Source organism: Lissotriton vulgaris, chromosome 1_1, assembly GCF_964263255.1.
Source record: "Lissotriton vulgaris chromosome 1_1, aLisVul1.2, whole genome shotgun sequence".
Taxonomy (NCBI): Eukaryota; Metazoa; Chordata; class Amphibia; order Caudata; family Salamandridae; genus Lissotriton; species Lissotriton vulgaris.
Genome location: NC_141685.1, coordinates 678,549,337 through 678,570,600, shown reverse-complemented (window position 1 = coordinate 678,570,600; position 21,264 = coordinate 678,549,337). Strand labels below are relative to the sequence as shown.

The 21,264-nt window shown below is 39.4% G+C and overlaps 1 protein-coding gene across 1 annotated transcript in view; it reads right to left on the bottom strand.

The window, feature by feature from the left end:
* FRRS1 (ferric chelate reductase 1) overlaps positions 1–21,264 on the bottom strand; it is a 240,179-nt gene that overhangs the window by 153,949 nt on the left and 64,966 nt on the right. The window contains exons 2-3 of the mRNA XM_086954631.1: positions 12,337–12,532; positions 7,200–7,336 (exon numbers count right to left, since the gene is read on the bottom strand). Coding sequence (XP_086810757.1) covers positions 7,200–7,336; positions 12,337–12,532 — 333 coding nt within the window. The remainder of the gene's footprint in view (positions 1–7,199; positions 7,337–12,336; positions 12,533–21,264) is intronic.

Sequence of the window (21,264 nt, the reverse complement as noted above, 5' to 3'; positions counted from 1 at the left end):
TCAGTTGTTCTTTGTATACACTGCGGCTTCTGCAGCAGCTGTTCAAGGAGAAGGACTGAGGAAAGGAGGCTCCGTTGGTATCTTGATGCTGTAATTAACTTCTAAAATTCATCATTTTCCTGCATCTTTACTTAACAAATTGGCGACGATTCGGCCAACGGAGAGAACCCACATTTGAGGATTTAATTTACCTTCAAGGATTTATTTTTACCTTTTTGTTACGCATTCGTAACGAAGACATTTTAAAAAAATATCCTTTCTGAACACTCGCACTTGTATGGCTTACTGATTTGGTAATGTATTGGTAATTTTATCTTTCGAAAAGATTTGCTCACCGGTTGCTTCTTATCCAGCGGCATTTTTTTAAAAAGTACACGCTCGTGCAACAAAACCATTCCAAGCGCACACAACGTAATCAGCCCAGCTTCAGAACGTCTTACCAAGGTACGTCTCTAGCGCAAAGCTCCTGATGACGAGCGCTACGGATTGACGTTGTATGAGGTCACGTTAGGGTTAATCGACGTGCCACCATTTTGGATTTTGTGCACCTTCGGGATTTAGCGTCGGAAATACGAGCAAGTATTTAAAAGTTACCGATAAACATAATTCGAATACAAATCAGTAACGCTTTCACTTTCTTCAGTCCATGATACATTAATATAAAGCTCTGAGGTACATTCTCTATTTTATTAATCTTTTGAAACATTTCTTGCATTTTTTCGTTTGTCAAAGAAAGCAATTCAATTTTATAATGGCTTCTCAACAAAATTTTACAATTCAGAATCCTTTACCTTTTTGGTCTTCTGGTTGTGATACACCTATTAAATGGTTGGAATGGAAAGCATATTTTATTAACTTAATTAAAGCAATTGATGTTGACAAAAAAATGTCTGCAGAAAGGAAAGACTCTTTCTTTATTCTCTTGGTCCAGCTGGTTTAAAAACATATGAAAAAATGCAGAAAACTGCTGTAAGTGGTGACATGGATGAATTTGTTATTATTCTAAAAGATTTTGACAATCATTTCTCACCGAAAGTATGCATCGGCATTACTAGATACAAATTTTTTCATAGAAAGCAAGAATCTAATGAAACTATCGATGAATATGTCTCAGCTTTAAGGCTAATTACTGAAGATTGTAAATTTGAACAATTAGAGGATCAGTTAATAAGAGACCAAGTTGTCATGCACGCACGTGATACTTCTATTCAAGACCGTTTGTGGATTAATGGTGATTCTGATCTGAAAGACATTTTAGCACTAGTGAGGAAAGCAGAACTCTCAAGTCGTAGTGCTAAAGCTTTAAAGAAAGAAAACAAGATAGAAGACAAAAGTGAAAATATGGTTAGCAGAATTAAAGACAAGTCATATGAAAAGAATAAGAAGTCCAATTTTAAAAATACTAAGCGTGATTTTTCTAAAGACAAAGAAAATTCGAAAGAAAATTTGAAATGCTTTCGTTGGGGAAGCAGTTCTCATCTCGCTAACAGCAAGAGTTGTCCTGCCTTAAAACACAAATGCTCTAATTGCAGTATTGTAGGACATTTTGCTAAAGTCTGTTAAGGTGAAATGTGTTGATGATGAAAATGTTTCAAGTTCTAGTGATGATGATAATTCAATCAAAAAGATTTCATTCAACACCGTTTTAGATAATAAGATTAATGATAGTTCCAAAGAACTATTTTTATTGAATATTATTGACAAAGAGAATAACAGAAAGAAACCTCTTTGCTTATTATCTTTATGTGGTGTTGAAGTTCAAATGTATGCTGACTCTGGTTCCACATACACAATAGTCAATGAGGCCATATGGAAGAGTATGTTTGTTAAAAAACTTGGAAATGATCTATTACCACCTGACATTCATCCAGTGGGGTTTTTCAATGAAAAAAATTGACATTCTTGGGTTTAGACCTCTTTTATTCAGATTTAAAGGAAGAGAGGCGTATGGTAAATTATATGTTTCAAAGAAAGGTCCCTCTGTTTTGGGATGGATTGATCAAGGGAGTCTGGGTATAATACCCAATCCTAATAGTGAAGATCCAGTAATGTTATTGGATGATAATACAGATTTTTGTAAGGAAATTTTGAACGAAAATCCTAATGTGTTAAAAAAGTGATTGGAAAGTTAAATGATTTCAAACATCATATTGTTCTTAAACCTGATGCGTGTCCTAAAGTACATAAAGTAAGGAACATCCCTGTTGTATTGAGAAAAGAAGTTGAATCTGAGCTTGAGAAACTGGTTCAAGCTGATATTATCGAACCTATCGAGTCATCACAATGAATTTCTCCCATTGTGGTGGCTCGACGCAGCAATGGAAAATTGAGGCTGTGCATTGGCCTTAGGCACTTGAATAATAATATTGTTGTGGGCAAATTTCCACTACCCAAAATCTCAGAAATGTTAAGCTTAATTAAAGATGCTAGTTGGTTTTCTACAATAGACTTGTCAGCCGCTTATCATCAAATTCCACTCACTGATGAGAGTAAACCCCTAACCGCATTCATCACCCTTTCAGGGTGTTTTCAGTATAAACGATTACCTTTTGGTTTAGCATCCGCAGCTGCCATTTTTCAAAGATCAATGCACCGATTATTCAGCAAGTTTGACAATGTAAGGTGTTTTCAGGATGATATACTTGTTTTTGGGAAAGACAAAGCTCAACATGACAACATCTTGAATTAGGTTTTGAGTATTTTGGAGGAAAAAGGTTTAACAGTGGAACACTCCAAGTGTAAGTTTGGTGTGAGATCTATCACTTACTTGGGACATGTCATTAGTGGAGAAGGAGTTTCCACTAAACCTTCTTTTGTTGATTCCGTAATAAATGCCCCAAATCCCAGCAATAAAGATGAAGTAAGATCTTTTGTAGGTCTAGTTGAATTTTACTCGAAATTTGTTAAGAATTTCTCGAGTAAAATTTTCAATATCAGACAATTATTAAAGAATAAATCTAAGTTTCTTTGGTCTGAAGAGTGTAATGAAGAATTCAACAATATCAAATGTGAAATTGCAAAAGCACCAGCTTTGAGTGCTTTTGATCCCGAATTGGACAATGTAATTACTGTTGATGCGAGCAATAAAGGTCTTGGTTGCGTGTTTTCACAGTTAGATTCTGAGGGGAAGGAGTACATAATTGCTTATGCTTCGCGTTCTTTATCTCCCACTGAGGGAAATTTCTCTGTGATACTCAAAGAATCCTGAGCTTGCATTTGGTCTTTAGAGCATTTTAGAGCCTACGTTTGGGGAAACCTTGCATTCTCAGGACTGATCATAAACCTTTAGTGAGGCTTTTAACTACGGAAGGTTTATTTAATGCTTCACCAAGAATAGCCAGAATGTCCTTAAGATTACAGGATTATAATTACAATGTGGTTTATGTGCCAGGTAAAGAGAATGTAGTAGCTGATTTTCTTTCACGCATGCCAATAAATATTTTGGATAGTTCTGACCACGAATGGGAAAATATTCAAGTTGCTTTGGTTCATGATCATGGTCTTCTTTGTATTGATAGAGAAGATTGGGATTTACTTATAAGAAAGATTCTGTTTTAGTGGAATTATCTTCTTTCATTTCAAAGGGATGGCCTGTTGAACACAATTTATCGGATGAATTAAAGCAATTGTGGGAGATTCGTGAGGAGTTTTCTATTTTGAATGGTAACATTTTACGAAATGGAAGGGTCATTCCTCCTTCTAACTTTAGAAAAAGGATTGTGGAAATGTGTCATGAAGGTCACTGTGGTATAGTGAAGACTAAGCAGAAAGTTAAGCAGTGGTTCTGGTGGACTGGAATGGATTTATTTATTGAGAGGATCATTAGAGATTGTGTGTGGTGTGCTAACTCTGTTAAAACTTTGATAACCCTGAAACCGGCTATGGCTGAGCCAATTATTCCTAAAGCACCTTGGCACACAGTTGCCATTGATATTATGGGGCCTATTGGAGCATCTAACAAGTATGTTTTAACTGTTATCGATTTATTTTCAAGGTGGCCAATTTTGAAAGTGGTTGAAAAAATTACTTCTGAGGTTGTGATAAATTTTTTGGATGGTGTTTTTGTTGGAGAAGGGCTTCCTGTGTTGTTGATTAGTGATAACGGTGTACAGTTTGTTTCTAATATTACCAAGGATTATTTCAAAAAAGTTGGTGTAAGGCATTGCACTACTTCCTTATACAATCCGAGTGGCAACGGTATGGTCGAAAGGTTTCACAGAGTACTCAAAAATGCTATACAAGGTGCTGTGGCTAACGATTCTGATTGGGAATTACAGTTGGTGAAGACTATTTGGATGTATAGAACTTCACCTCATGAAGTTTTAGGTATGTCACCTTTTGAAGTTATGAGGGGAAGGTCAGTACGCACTAAGTGTAATCCTGAATGGATGGTTTCCAATATGAAACCAATGATTCCTCTTGAAGAGTTAAGGGACAGAATAAAAGACAAACATTTGAAGGTTAAGGATGTGTATGATTTGAAACACAATGTTAAGTTTTGTGATGTTAGTGTAGGATCTTGGGTTAAAGTTAAAAAACCTTGGAAGGTTAAAAAAGGTGAGAGTCAATTTTCTGAACCATTAAAGGTAGTAAATATTTACAGAAATGCAGTACGTTTGAGTGATGGAAAAGTGTGGAACTTAAAACGGATTGCAGTTCTGAAAAGTGACATTAGTTTGTATAAAAATACAGGAAATTCTGGTTTGTGTAAGGGAATCTCACAGCATTTCATCATTGAAGATGACCTTATCAATAATCAAAATTCAAGTATAGGAAGTGGTTTAGCTAGTTCTTCAACAGGAATGCATGGTGTTGTTGCTTCTGCTGTTACTTCTGAAGAAGTGAATAGTGCAATAACATCTAAAGAAATGGAAAGTACTACTGTTACATCTGAAAGGGTAAACAGTGCTGTAACATCTAAAGAAATGGAATGTGCTTCTACATCTGTAAGAACATCTGAGGAGATAAATAGTGCTGTAGCATCTAAAGATTTGGAAAATGTTGTTGTTGCTGGATCATCTGGGGCAATGGAAAATGTTGATGTTACTTCTTCTGTGGCTACGCCTAATGATGCTATTACCAATGTTGATCGTTCTGTTAGAGCTAAATCCAAACCTACTAGGTTAAAAGATTTTGTTTGTGATGACTTTTCTGATTAATGTTTTTTAACTTTTTTTTATTGTTCTATTATTAGGAGGAAGATGTGTTGTGTACCTTTAAGGTTTGTTCTCGTGTTTCTTCATGAGCTTCATTCACGAGCTTTACATGCTCATGCTGTAGAATGTTATTATTTGATGTTGTATTCCTTTTCTTCAGTAGTTCTCTTTGTAAACACTGCGGCTTCTGCAGCAGCTGTTCAAGGAGAAGGACTGAGGAAAGGAAGCTCCGTTGGTATCTTGATGCTGTAATAAACATCTCAAATTCATCATTTTCCTGCATCTTTACTTAACAGTGGCCAACACGGTTTAAAATGTTATGCCCATGCTTGAAGTTTGAAACAACGATACACCACGCACAATACACCTGCAGGGCAAACACCTATGCTATGGTTAGTTTCGTTATTGCAAGCATGTTCCCCATTGCGTTTAAATGGCATGTTTTCTTTTTTTCTTGTATACTTCTAGTTTATCTTGCATTTGTTGAGTTTTAGGTGTGTTTTATTGTGGATGAATCAGAAGGAGAATGAAACTTAGTCCATGGATGGAAGAATGGAGGTCCCAATGCACAGATGGAGTGAAAATGTGCATATATGATGACCTATTGAGAGCCTTAACCCATAAATAACACACAAGGAATTTCTTTCATATGCCAGACCTATTAGCATTTCCAATTGTATTTTTGCAGTTCTGGTAAAAGCACTGGAAAGGCACATAAAATAAGGATCAATGTCCCTGGTTTATAAACTCATATGCATCAGAAATTAGAGCAATGTTTACAGGCTGGCCAGGTGTGCCAGAATTCTATTAGTGGAATGCATAAAAAAAACAAATACAATGAATAGGGACTCAATTATGTCTTGCTGCTATGGACAGGGTGGGTAAAAGGTCATTTGGAATAGAGTTTTCTAAGTCACTTCCTACATTGTAATCTGGGTGTTTCTTTATGCTCTGTCTTCTATGTCCCTTGTGAAGCGTAGGACTTTTACTTATTTTGGCTACCAGATTAAAATTCCCCAGACTGACTTGTTCCAAAGGGCTTTCGAATGTGAAGTGCTCAGTGTGTTATTAAAATAATTTTTCCAAGTGATGAATCAGTGAGAAAACATGCTAAATGGTGGCTTTACAAGTGTTTTTCTTGGTGTGCCACAGCTGGCTAAGAAAGGGAACTATACATTTTAAAAAACGTTTTGGAGCAGAATAAATTCTAATCAGATAGGCGTTTGGCTAGTAGGACTTGCTAAGTGAACAATGTGCCTAGATAAATTGCACTGTATCCTATCCAGTCAAAGGTTCAGCTTCCCAGGAAGGTGAGCAAACCTTAGTCAATAGACTGAAACAATTTTTCCTGTATGACTGAAGGTCGAGCTTTATCGAAAGAGCTTCCAAATTGTTAGTGGCATCGAACAGCATAAGTCACAGACGCAGATTTCTGATGAGAAGAACGTACAACGAACTTGCAAAAGATCAAAGAAATGTAAACTACAATGTGTTCTCATAACCATACACCAGCCCCTATTTACGATCAGCGTCTATGGTTGGAACATCAGAAGTAAATACAAAATTGCCCACGCCCCTCAATTAAATGTAAGCAGTAAAGTAATACTTAGCTTACGGACTAACTAGAAGTGGATCTCCCTGTAATTGGTGTGACCAAGAACTGAAGTTACTCCTCTAGGGTGATGTCCACAAGGCAGAAATGTATCCGGGATTGTCTATTTTCTGACAAGGGGTCAAAGCTTAGAGATTGGCAGCTAGTGAAGGTGCAGCACAGCACTAAATAACGGACATACTGAAAAGAGATGGAATGACTATAAGCCAGCACACACCAACTTCTTTCTACGCTCCTGATATTAAATGTGTATTTTATGTATGCAGAATTTATCATTTAGAAATCCATCACCTCTAACAATACCCATCACCAAAGGAGTTGAATGTTGCCATTTGGCATCTTACATTTAAGCCACATCATTGGTCTGAAGCAATAGAATCTGCTTACTACATGGCACCAAAAGAAAAAATTGTATGTGCAATTTAACCGACCTGCACATCGCCACATGTCAAAAGTTGGGACTCTTCAGGATCAATCAGCGTAAATGATCCAACTGCATCACCATCCAAGTTCTCAGCGTCACGTGCTTGCAGGAAAAATCCTTGAAAACGTGTCCCAGACAACGTTACTAAAACAGAAAATGAAGATATTAAATATACTAGAGATGATAAATGCATTATTATTAAAGATTATATAGATATTAAATGGACATTTACCAAATCAATGAACTACTTTTACCTAAATCAATTAAAACATTAATAGTCACATCTGATCCTTCTTTGTGATTTAATTATCATGTCAAATATGGGTCCAAGCACAGCCAATCATTTAACATGGATATTCTGGGTCAGATCCCTTACAATGTACTAGATAATGGGGATATGCTAAACAGAGGTGTGGATGAAGACCACTGGCAGGGCCCAGAGCAGCGTATGCACTCGGTCTTCTATTTTTATAAAGAGCCTTGGCACAACTCAACAGCTTTTTGCTAACACTCCAAAGGAAGCCAGGGACTTGAGAAGAGGGTGACTGCAAAATTCTTGATCTTTCCCAATTTCCTGATTAGTTCTTAAACTGTAGCAGTTCACATTTTGCCATTCATCGATATAGAGGTCAAAACTATCCTCCAAACCTTTCTTGAATCTTTTGTACACATTCTGCCCTTGGAATTACAGTCCCCAGAATAGTTCAAAGCCAAACAGTTGTCTAGAAGAATGTTTCCCCATACCAATAAGGAAATGGAAGATAAAGTTGAAACATATTCAATTCATCAAATTTTTCCCTGTAAAACGTATTTGTAATGCTCTGTATACGCATTTAGATTCTGGATACACGTATCGGGTGTCACAAGGGAAGGTAACGTCAGTTAATTAATTCTGTGTTTTTGACGACTCATAATAATTTTATGTTTTGTCACAGAGTTAAATTGGACTTTCTATTCACCAAGATATGTTTGGAGGATGGCAGTACGTCTCCACAAAGGGGCCTCTTAGAAGTTTTGAGTAGCCTCAGATGTGCTGTGACCATAGTAACAAATCTGCCCAATAATCTGTTTGCAGATATTCAGTCAAATTATAGCAATTTAAAATGTGTATTGTTGGGCTTTGACAATGTACTGCAGATAGTCGCTGAGCTTCTGATGTATCTGAATGGGGAAACCATCAACCGACACTGTTGGTGGCCATAAAATTCTGTTCACTGGGGTTCAAATACTATTTGTTGAGTTCTAGGACTTCTGAATTTTTGGTTGCACAAACCTGCCTAATGATTGTGTTCCAGAAATCCTGGAACGTAGATATGAACTTTGGAACAGGGAATACTAACTCTGGCTCAAACGATGGTAGAATCCTTTTTTTCTAAGATGCAAGCAATTAGTTTTTAGATCAGGACTTCCAGAACGGCTTCTCAGTCCAAAGGTTACCCTAGCAAACCCACAATTCTGAAGTAGCTCCTGACGGTTCTGCTGTCTGTAGATGTGAGCTTGCCTACTTTAGCTTCTTTCCATGAACAGAATCTGTAAGCACACAGATTCTCCCCTTTACAATTGCATATCTGCCACTTGCTCAAGCTCGGAGTAAAAGAAAAACCTCCACTATCACTGATTAATGCTACCAATGAAGCCTTACAGTATCAGAAGAGTTTAGGCTAAGGCTTTCAACCTTTTCTCCTTTCTCCATTATACTGAAGATCTTTTCTGTAGCGCTGGAGTGCTTGGGTTTGTTGTGCACAATGCTGCCGCGTTCACAAAGTAAATAATACACAAAGCACAAGTCTCTTCTCACAGCTTCTATTTTGTCGCCCATTGCGCCATCACTACAGCAGATTGCAAAGCCCTTTCTTCACAAGCAAGGGAGGGCTGCCTCACATAAGAGGGCTTAGTGTTGTGCCTTCCTCCTCTATTCTTTGTCTCAGCCCAAAAGAGGATACAGTAATAGGCCCCAAATACAAGGTAAGCAGAGCAGTTTAATTCCGGTCAGCTCAGTCTTGAGTGGACGGTAACCACACCCAGATTTCCTAGATGTGGGATAAATAACTACTAATGCATGCAAGGATTCCCTTGGAAGGAAGTTTTCGCCACTTCCATCTCCCACCCTATTCACTTAGTGCAGGGGGTCGTGTATGCATTAATCCCCCAGAATAAGGAATACCGTGCAGAATTCTGCTCAGTAATTCCAGGTCCTGTCTGTTGTTAAGTGGTGAAGAGTTTCACTTGAAAATTCAGGACCAGTAGGAGAAGATTCCAGCTGGTATGCAAAATTCAGGCCAGATGAAATCCTCACTGGAAGTAATTGGGGCCTAAAACTTTCTCTCTCTCTCCACATAGGTGTTCATTCTCCAGCCCAGTCGTTACACACACAAGGTCATAAGTCAGAATAAGCTCCGGCTTGCATCCTGCAAGCCCAGCACTTGTATGTCTTGGGATATCCATCTTTCTTACTGCAGAAGCATTGCCCTTAATCAACTGTCATAGCATGCTACTGTACATGTGCACCTCCAGTCCCAAAGATTCCGTAATGTCCTACGATTTAAGAGCTCTAAGCAGCCCTCTCAACTCAGCACCTGTCGTAGTCACCACAAGCCTTTCAGCCTTTGCCACAAGCTCCCTCTTTTCTTCTTCCTACCCCAGAAGGTTACTAGACCTCTGAGGCTCTCTAGCCCGGCCACTAAGGTGCAGCCGTTTCTCAAGGTAAAAGAGTTAATTTTCCCTAATCCTTTATAAACAACCTATTTTCAGGGTGGCATCTCCTCAGAATCGTTGAAGTTCTCGTTTTTGTGTGCATTCTCTTTTTAGTCCCTCAAATGAGCTGCATGCCATGGTCTTCCCTTACTCGATTCATGCGAAGTCAAAATCAGACTTGGCCATGTAAACCGTTAAGGGAATGTTATGTTTCTAGGATGGATCACTCCCATGCATATTCCTTTATTGTACCACTTAGAATCAGAAGGGAAAAGGACAAGTTACATCCAAAAAAGCCTTTGTGCCCCACCGAGCTAGTCCAACTGGATAACTGTCCTACATCCCAAGGAGATGTGACAGCTTGGACCCGGTTGTCAATGCTTTGCATTTCAGGAGCCCCATGTTTTAGTACTGGTCGCTCTCTGGATGTTGCGGGGTAAGGCAGGGTAATCATTTCATGAATTCCAAGGGCATTTGGAGAGATTTTAATTTCCTCACGTGTAACTGAGCTTTTCAGTGCTATGCAGACTATGAAACCGAAGCGGTCAGTTAAGGTGGCAAGGAGTGGGGTGAAGGTGCCTGCGAGGGAAGCAGCTATGGAGCAGGGAAGGGATCTACAAAGGAGTGATTGCAAAATACATACTCTTGGCTTCTGTCTGAAGAGTGCTGAGGTGCACTGGCAAGTGATTAGGCGACAGGTCGCACACAGTGGAAAGAAATGGCGCTCATAATGGGAAGGAGCAGAGTAGTGAGAAGAGTCCAGATTAAATTCAAGTGCCTATATTTTTCAACATCTTTAAATAAAAAGATAATAGAGGATCATCAATGGAGGATACTGTTCTTCGGAATGGAAAACAACATGAGAAAAATAAACTATGAATACATAGCAATGATGACCTCAGGACAGAGAGCAGGCAGCATTCCCATACCACTAAGTTACGCCAAGCTAAGCACTCTGGCTGGAGAACAGTGACGGGCATCAGTCAGGAGACACTTTCTGACAAGGTTAGTAGTTCCCTTCCTTCAATAGCAGGTGTGAGGGCAAAATCATTATATGAAGAAGCTGTTAAAATGTAAGAGCAGGTACTGAGCTATAGAATGTTATTTTAGACAAGAAAACGGGTAGACGGGATCGACCGTGTATGGATAAAAGAAACTAATATCACCTTCCCCATCGACACAGACTGTCCACATCTCCCAAATTCTTGCACCATTTTTAATGCACTGATTGCACTCCTATGCTCATTTTTACATTAGCAGCATTTGTATCATATTGCATCATATGCATCCATATATTCTTGAATGCGTGCTGTAAGGATTCTCTCAGACACAAGGTGTTGGCAAGTCTAAGTCAAGGACTCGTGTAAATAACCCCAAATGTCAAGCTTCCTATCTAAATGTTGGGACATGTTCGCAGAATCGTTTTTCGGTATTGAAGCTCCAATCACATTTTTTAGGGATAGAGGAAAAATCATTTTAAGGAGAGTCTTTGATACCCGTTTTACAACTGACAATCACATTTTTGCTTGATTCAAAAAAATCAAAAATATGAGGGTTACTGAATTGAGCTGTGGAAGTAATACGCAGCAGGCAGGAGAAAGATTACCCGTACTTGAAAACCACGCAACTTCAGCATTACACAAAAGCAACAGATCAGACAGGAATAGAATAGACCTAAGCACAGTCATGGGATTTCTGATCACTTTAATGGTAGGTTTAAAAAGTGTGATTTCAGGACCGACTACCAACCAATGACTAATTGTGCATGACTTTATGACTGTGCATGACTAAGCGTTAGAGTGGTGGTTTAGGTTAACCCCGAGTTGTTCAACAAAACAAGGCGCTCGCTCTGAAGTACCTAGTTCAAGCCTATAACTAATTTGCCTTGATTCGACACCTTCTTTAGGTCTTTACAGAATATTTTTCCAGGTACGGTTCACACTTCCATGCATCTGACACTTCACAACTGCTGCGCCTCATCTACACCACTTTTTCAGCAAGGAGCATGTGGTGACTTTGTTGGGGAGCCCTAGTGGTTCTGGGTGCCTTTGAGTGTGCTCGAAGACCAGCTTGGCCAATGGAGCAGGAGCATTCCACTTAGGGATCAAACCAGAAGCCCCTTCAAAGAAGTCTCAGGGTTAGTTTCGAGTTGTCTCTCTGAGGCCTCCTGATCCAACCATTATAGTTCAGCCATAAATAACAGACATAATACAGATCACCACCCTTCTGCAATCGTTTCAGCTGGCTGGATGCTGGGTAGGGCAGGAAGTTTTGTGCAGTTCAGGGGAGAAACATTTAAAGCAAAATGGACCATAGTCTGTCTTTCACATCCAAATAACACTTTGTTCATCATTTCAATAAAATACCAAACGCTTATGGACAAGATAAAAATGACACACATTATGTAGACAATTTTAAAATAAGCTTAAACTTTCATGTAAATACTTTACCTTTAATGCGGCTCCCTGGCTTGAATACACTCGTGTCCACTGTTACATTGTGCAAGGGGGAATCTTGCTCTCGATGCCCATGTTGAGGGCGCATGCTACCGCAAGCACGTGTTACTTTTCCATTTGCATAGCCAACCACTGGGTCAAGGAGGATGGCAAACACGGCAAAGATGAAAGCAGGCTGCGGAGGTATCATCTATATTGGAGAAAAAAAGTATAGCAAATCAATTCACAAATACAGACTGGTAAATAAAGGCAAAACAATTGTTTGTAATGTCTGATTAACAGTCCTCTCTATTCAAGAAAAATGTCAAGTTAATTTATACGGTGTTATTTGCTCTCCTTCTTATTCAATAAGTATGGCAAAATTTCAAATGCTTCTTTCACAAAATAAAATGTTCACATGTCCTGTCTTTGTAATAGTCATAAGGTTGAATTTGAGCAGGGGTCTGCCGGAATTTAGCACTGAAAATGATGTGAAAGCACCTAGACTTAATCTAAGATGCTTTAATAACTATCGATTCGCAATGCCCTAAAGGTTGTACATTTCGTATTCAAGACCACCAGCAGCATTATTAATATTGAGAGGCCCATACACTGTTTTTCTTCAAGAATAGCAGGGCTTCCTCCTTGCTTCCTCCTGAATCATTCAGAGTGATTTGGGACTAGCGAGTTAATCAACCATTATTCTAGCCAGATGACGATTTCAAATAGTCCCAAGTCAGGCAAGTAACCCATCTTGACCAGGCCTATTTTTGATGTATTCAGTACTTATAGTTTGTTTTCCACTGCAAACGCAAGGATTTTAAATACCAGAATCCAAATCAAAAGCAGTCTTTAGACAAGCTAAACATGCCAGGCATTAAACATGTAGCTACAGAAAAAAACTACATACACATAGCATGTTGCCATTTGGAAACCCAGGTAGGGGGCAATGTAGCTCTGTACACTGCAACAGGGCTGCGATAGACAATAAATCCAGGGATTGAACTATAGGCTGAGTCGTGGCAGTGCATCTTGCAGACAGTAATGTAAGAAAATGATTTGGCCCTAGGTTTTTTTGTAATCACACAATTTAAGCAGTCAGCAGTCCATATTCATGAAATTACAATAAAGCTCCATCTGCAAAATGGTTCGATCACAGAGTCTCAAATTTCTGAACAAAGATCGAAGACCATATTTTAATTCTTTGTGAACAAAACAAGCTATTAAGCCCTTTACAAATTTACCAACTCAAGTATTTTTAAACTATTCTAGGAGCAGAGCGCACGGCTGAACTGGAAGTGTACGCAAGGTAGTGATAATAGCAGCCCTGATGCAGAAGGAAAAGCTGATGGAATGGAGCTTCCAGTGACAACTAAGGGATGAAAACCCCTCATGGCAAGACCATGTCAATATCTTCATGATCAAGTCTTCCATGCTCAAAACCTTTGTGGAAATTCTGAACTGAAGGGAAAATGGTCCCATGCAGCAGGAGGAAGCACAAATTCTTCATATTGACCAGAAGGTTTTTCTTATAGTGAATGCAATCTGCTCGCGAACTCACACATTTAGTTCCTGCTTTAACACAGAGTTGCACAACTCCCTTGATGTCCATACAGATGCAGGATAAGCACCTCTAACATGGAACTCATCCCAGTATCAGGGGTTGGGCAAACAGAACACAGGTGGAAGATACACCTAAAACAAAGCCCTCCTCCTAGGTTTTTAGCAACATCATTACATCTTACTCTTGCGTCGCGTTTTTAAATACATGACACAACCAGTCAACAGCAGAAAGGTTGCCACCAAATATTGACATGAGTAACCGAGTTGTACTGAGATACAAATAATGACCCAAGTGAGTCTCCAGAGAGGAAACCGTAGGATTTCCACAAAAGGCTCTTCAGACTAAGGATAGGAACAGCTTCACCAAATAGATATGAAATTAATGATTTGGAAATTTAAACTAAACTTTTTGAAGAATTTTTCTGTAACTATGCCATCTCTATCAGAGGAAAACAAATGTGGCCTAGATATAGCCAAAACTAGCATGGATATTGAATCTTTGAAATCATCTTCCAAACTCACAATTTTAATGCCCAACACACACAATACCATAAACATCCTGACTCAGAACATTAAGTTAACCCCTTCGATGCTCATGACGAGCTCAGCTCGTCATGCAGTACACTGCTTGTGTGCTCATGACGAGCTGAGCTCATCATGAACAATGGGAATAAATCAGAAGTAGCACAGAGGGGGAATTGCTGCAGCACTGATGGTGTTAATATTAGTAAAGGGGACCATAAGATCACCTGAAGCTTTAAATAAAGCCGGATGTGCTAGAAGAGTTTGCCGTCACAAGACCTACTACACCATAATATGCAAACAAAATTAGGAATTCTACAAAAAAATCTGAAGAAAACAGAGCAAATGGAAATTCCAACAAATCCCCTTACCCTGGTACGGCTCCTCATGCACACTTCACCCACACTTCTTCCATTATTATAAGAGCCTCTGGCTGCATAATCAGGACCAGATTTAGGATCTGTTGAGTCAAGCTGACTTCTTTGTAGTTATTTAGCATTACACATAATTTGCGAGTATAATTTCACCAAATTTCCATTTTGCTGTAAAAGCCACAAAGAGTCATTGTTAGTGAGTTGGAAATTACATGGAGTAACCACTTGTTTTTACTTGAAAGGTCGTATTGCCCTGACCTTGTTGTAAATGATCAAAACTGCTCTTTTCGAAAATAAACATCTCGTAATATCTGGACGATTGTTTGCAGGATCCATAATTTCTCTCAGCATGTTCATATGCCTGGTGAATATTTAATGTACTGAGTAGAGCAAATCCTGGATAACAGAAAAAAGTACACACCAGAGGTCCTTGTATTTCAAGGTTTGCCCAATACACATTTTATTTTTCAGTTTCTGGAATGTTCTAGCACAGTGCCCCCACATCCACCTGCACTTGCTCTACTTTATCTGCAGCAATGACTCCATGACTTTGACCCCACAATTTCTTCAACTACGTGTGATCTTCAGTAACAAGCAGTGTTAAGTCCTCAACATTAAGCAGCATTCAGCCCTCCACAATAAGTAGGACCAACACTGTATAAGGGCCAGCACTGTCTCCCGTGTGTGAATCGCTAACCTACCTCTAAAAAAAAAGCGGTGGAATCCAGCTTGAAGACTCGTTGGAGGAACATGCTTATATAGAACAGTTCTGGAGAAGTATCCAATGGTGATATAGTAGTGACAATAGTTATGCTTAAAAGGTGACCACTTGTGATAAATTGTGTACAATCTACCTAGTGTCTTTTAAACACAATGGGCCAGATGTATACACCTTTGGGTTTGCGATTACCTAATAGTGAATCACATAAATTTGCTATTTGGTAATCGCAAACAGCGATGTACTACAGTGTGTTTTACACTGTTTACAATTCCCAGTTGGTCGCAAATAAATCAACCTCATTAATATTCAAGAGGTAGGTCATAACTTGCAACCCATTGGGAATCTCTAAAGTCACAGGGAAGGTGGCCTCCTGGTGTCAGCAGACCATCATGTCTGTGATTGCTTTTAAATAAAGCATTTCTTTTATTTTTTTTAAGGCAGCCCATTTTCTTCACAGGAAAACGGGATGAGTTTCAAAAAGAAAAATGAAAAGTTTTCTTTTAATTTTTTAGAAGTAGGCATTCACAAAGGGGAAGGGTTCCTTGTGGACTTCTTCCAGTTTGCGAATGGGTTGCCACCAACTTTAAGTAGGCAGTAAAATGCAATTTTTTACAACCTTATTTTGGTCGCAAAACATTCACACATACCACTGCAAGTTTCTATTAGGAAGGGATGACCATAGCATGCCCCTTACCAATACCGAATAGCTAACCCATTTCGGCATTCGATGATAGGCTACCAAATCACAAAATAGGGTTCTAGTCCAGTCAGTAATAGACACTGCCTCACAAGAAAGATCCAAAACAGCAAAGACGACATTTAGTGCACTCCTGTGTGGATCTTATTACCAGCCAAGGCCAGAGTTCAGAGAAGCAAACAGAGGCGCCAGGAATAGTGGGCTGAACAGTACCTGCAGCTGTACGTGTACTGGTAATAAACAGCATGAGTTAGCTCTTCTGCAAAAAGATTGTAGACTTTGTTTACCCAACAACCATCTAATTTGCCTCAACAGACCTAGGTCATTCCATCACTCTGATGTCAAGTTTAGAAATCTCCATCAATAGATCCATTAACAATAGTGAATCCTCTTGTCCCATGATGAAACCAAACAAGAACACAAATCTGATAATTCCTTGCTCATCACTCGAAAGAGAAGGATTTCTTAAAGATTCAACCAATCCTAATAAAATAATCAACAAAGAAACGAAATGTGATCCTGTCTCACCAATGAAGCAAGCTTACAATAAAGGAAATAAGGAATGAAGTGAAGTCATTCAACCCGTTCCAGCCATTAGCTTCTTAGAAACTACAGAGCATAAAGGGGAACTTTAACAACATGGACAAGAAAATCCATTAGAACACTAATAGAACTGAATGACTTAAATTGTTCAACTCAAGAATTTGAAATCTGCAGTATACACCAAGTCCATGAAGACATGAAAGATTGTATTAGAAGAAACAATGTCAGATTTGTGGTATATCGGAGGAGAACAGTGAAGTTATTTCTTTCCTTACAAGCCCGCATCCTAAACAACTCAACATGCCTCTGGATGAACATTTAAACATTCACAAAACACACTTGCTTGGTACCATGTAACCTCTGGCAGCAAATAAAAACCAAGAGCAAAATCATGTACTTTTTAGAACTCACTCAAAACTAGTATGATTTTAGAAACTAAAAAACACAGGAAAACAATTCCCTTGGTATGCTGAACAAATTTTATTTCACAAGACCTAACCAGACCTACAGCCATAGGAAATAAATAATTGCTGGACAAAAGACTAAAACATAAACAGCTTAACATACGATCTGGCATGATTTATCAAGGCAATTGCAAAAAGTACCTTTTATTGTATAGTTAACAAGACACTCATGATGTACTACAGATAATTAACGTCGTACAAGGTATAGCAGATTGAGCATTTGAACACGGCGATAAGAGTATATCAAGCAAAAAGGCACAACTGTGCTCTCATGGATGAACAGTAAAAAGAAAAGCAAAATAAAATAAACGGTGATTATACATTATATACTGAGAATCAATGTATGAGCGCCCGGTGAGTCTATGGTGTGACAGTGGCTAGATACCCTCTCAGAGGTCCCCAGTTATTTTTAGGACTTACTTGGTGTGGGCCCATGATTCGGTGTACGTTTTGTCTCTTTTGCAGCAGTATGCTGCATCTTTAAGTCAGTTTTGTATTACAGGCATAGATCTTATCATTCAGGTCAGTAATAATCAACGCTTTGCTACTAGTATTAACAGGGCTGCAAGTCTGATAAGTTTGAATAGTGGTTTCACATAGCTAGCAGCAGGAGATTAGAAGTGCAGTTGTTTGTTCCATTGGTAATCGTGCCAATAATTCCAGCAAAGTGTGATTTCACTAGTGGGCATTTCCAGGCTAGGTGGGAGAAGCTAGCTGGTGCTATACAGCAGTTGGCGCACTGGGCAGAGACACCTGGATTGACGGTTTGACGTTTAATGTTGCAGGATATTCTATTTATAAGTTTGAAATGAAGTAGTTTGTGTTTGTGATTAAAGGAAATTAATTTGGTTTGCATGCACCTGTATGTTCATAGAGCATCAAAAATATCTTCGCCAATGTCTTGTGCCTATTTACCTAATGCAGTGCAATTAGTTTTTGGGACGCTGTCTGTGTATAGTCTGTATAGTTTGGAGACCTACTTGCAACAGGACTGTACCTATTTAAATTAAGAATCTTCAGTTCTCATCCTCTACTGGAACCCCGCTTATCCGGCATACTTATACTATAAAAAGGTATGTTATACTTTAGTAGTAGCCGTCATCTATACTAGAAGCACTCATCATTATTTAAGAGAGGATATAATTTGAGTTTATATTGCAATGTTCCAGATCATTATGGGCGCTGAAGACGAGCACTAGAATTCACCAGGAAGGTCACTCCTACATTCAAATTAGGAACATCACAGAATGTCCTGTATAGTCATCTTATCAAGCAGGTAAATTTCCACTCTGTGCCACAAGTTATAAACCTTATGTAGTTGGGGACGCATTCATTACAACCAGCTATTTTTTATCCATAGCTTTTCTGAATACTCCCTAGAACTACAAAGTTAACATTGCACAGGTCGTACCTACAGGGTGTTTCCAGCTTATAATAAAGGTCTGTAGAAATGATATCATCTTCAGTATCTTTGAAAGACCTATTATTTCCCTCATTCGACTTTCTTTCCATAACGCATCAGCTACTTTCTCCATGATCCTTGGGGAGTATGACTCATGTTTATGTATACACAGATTCACCCACATCCGCTGATGAGTTCTTAAGATGTAACACTAGCTGAAAAACTTTTTATATTTATTGCACTTTTGTCTTGTAAATATTGTATATAATGTATATATGTATATGTTAAGTGAGATGTAAATTTTGAATGTGAATAGGGGCTCCACCCTTATCCAACACACCCATGGCAGACAGAAGTAATGAGTTGGCCAACTATTTTAATGCTAAAATCGACCGCATCTTAACTTCTCTGTCCCTTCTCGGCCTGTCGAACCATATGGACAATGAGGCATCCACTATTCAAACAATAAGCAGTTTGCTTCCTCAGCTCACTTCCTTTAGGGCAGTAACAAGGAACGAGGTAGACACTACTATGGCCAAAATGAAAAGTGGCTCCCCTTTAGATCCTGCCCCTATCAGATTCCTTAAAACTGTAGCCCCGGTCATCATGCCCACAATCACGGAGCTCATAAATACTTCGCTCTTTCAAGGCTCGGTCCCCCCCAGCTGGAAAAGTGCAGTTGTTAAAGCACTCCTAAAGAAACCCCAGCTGGATCCAGCCGACATGGCGAATTACCGGCCAATCTCACTCCTCCCTTGTATCAGTAAAATGGCCGAGAAATTGGTCAATGGCCAACTGTCACAATACCTAAAAGCCAACAATAGCTTACGACAGTCCCAGACTGGGTTTCGCCCGGGCCATGGCACGGACTCTGCCCTTCTCGCTGTTATCGAGGAGGCGAGGTGCATCCTGGATTCAGGTGGATCAGTGGCAGTGATCCTCCTGGATTTAAGCGCAGCCTTTGACACAGTCAACCATAGTGTCCTACTTCATCGGCTGGCTGCGGCAGGGATTGCAGGTTCAGCGCTCAGATGGATAGAGTCCTTCCTCTCAGGGCGCTCGTTCCAGGTGTGGGATGGCAATTTCCATTCTGCCACCCTCCCCCTCATGAGTGGGGTCCCTCAGGGGTCATCATTAAGCCCAACCCTATTTAACGCTTACATGGCCCCTCTCGAAGATGTGGTTACCCCCTTCGGGATTAAAATAGTAAGCTACGAAGACGACACCCAACTAGTCGTCTCACTTTCCCAACTGGACAAACACCCAGACAATCTGCAAAACTGCCTTAAAAATATCCACAACTAGATGTGTGAGTCATCGCTCAAATTAAATGGCTCAAAGACTGAAGTTATGCTTCTGGGTAAGCAATGGACCACCATCCCTCCATCCGTCTGGCCAGATGAATTCGGGGAAATCCCCGCCCCGAAACCAGAAATTAAAACTTTAGGAGTATGGCTAGAAGCCGTGCTGTCGATGAAAACTCAAGCTACCAAGACAGCAGGGACCTGCTTTGGCCTAATGCGCTCCATTCGGAAGATCCTTCCATTACTTCCTCCCCTATCCAGGAAACTCCTGGTCCAGGGACTAGTGCTTGCGCGGCTGGACTACAGCAACATGGTATACCTTGGAGCCCCAGAATCCACCATGGCTAAACTCCAACGCACGCAGAACGCAGCCGCCCGGTTACTCTGGAATCTCCCTTCCAGAGTATCAGCCAAACCAGCAATCCAGGCTCTTCACTGGCTTCCAATACGCCAAAGGGTCGAATTTAAGGCCCTGTGCACTGCACATAAACTGCTTAATGGGTCTGGCCCTGCCATTCTGAGAGACCTGATCACTCCCTACAAAGCTCCCAGGTCCCTTCGCTCGGAGAATGAGAACCTGGCCAATATCCCCAGACACCGGAAGACACGCACTGGCGGCCGTCGCTTCTCGGTTAAAGCATCCACTAGCTGGAATGCACTTCCCCGCTCCCTTCGGCTTGAACCTAATTATTAGATTTTTAGGAAAAAACTGAAAACGCTGTTGTTCCCTAAATAGAGTCCCTCCTTTTCTGTCCTCAGATCTTCATAATTATTATAGCGCGGGGATGCCCTCGGGTCACCAGGCGCTTTACAAATCCCTAAAATAAATAAATAAATAAATAAATAAATATATATATATATATAGGTATGAAATGGAATCAGCTAGGATGATTAGACACATGACCCTTTGGTGTTAGAGAAGCTCGCGATACAAATATCAGTCCCCAGGATAATTAAAATGTATGTAAATAATGTAATCAGTGAGATGCTGTGAATTGAAATCAAGTCTGTAAGACTAATGAACTAAAATCAGGTTTTTCTCTATTTTAGTATCAATGAATTATAGATAACAAATACAGAATTCCTGAGGAAGGCTAACCGCTGAAACACGTTGAAGAGGAATTGGTTCTGTATTTCAACAAAAGGCTGATCAACTTTTTGAAATTTATATGTGTTTGTAATTTATTGATTTATACACATGGTCATTGTTAATAGGATGCTTTCTGTATAGTTTCAAAAAATATGTATTTTTTTTATATACGGAAAATATATGTGAACAAACCTTTTGATACAACTTAATAAAATTAAACAAAAAATAGTTTATATACAAATTCACTAGTACCTGAACCTTCT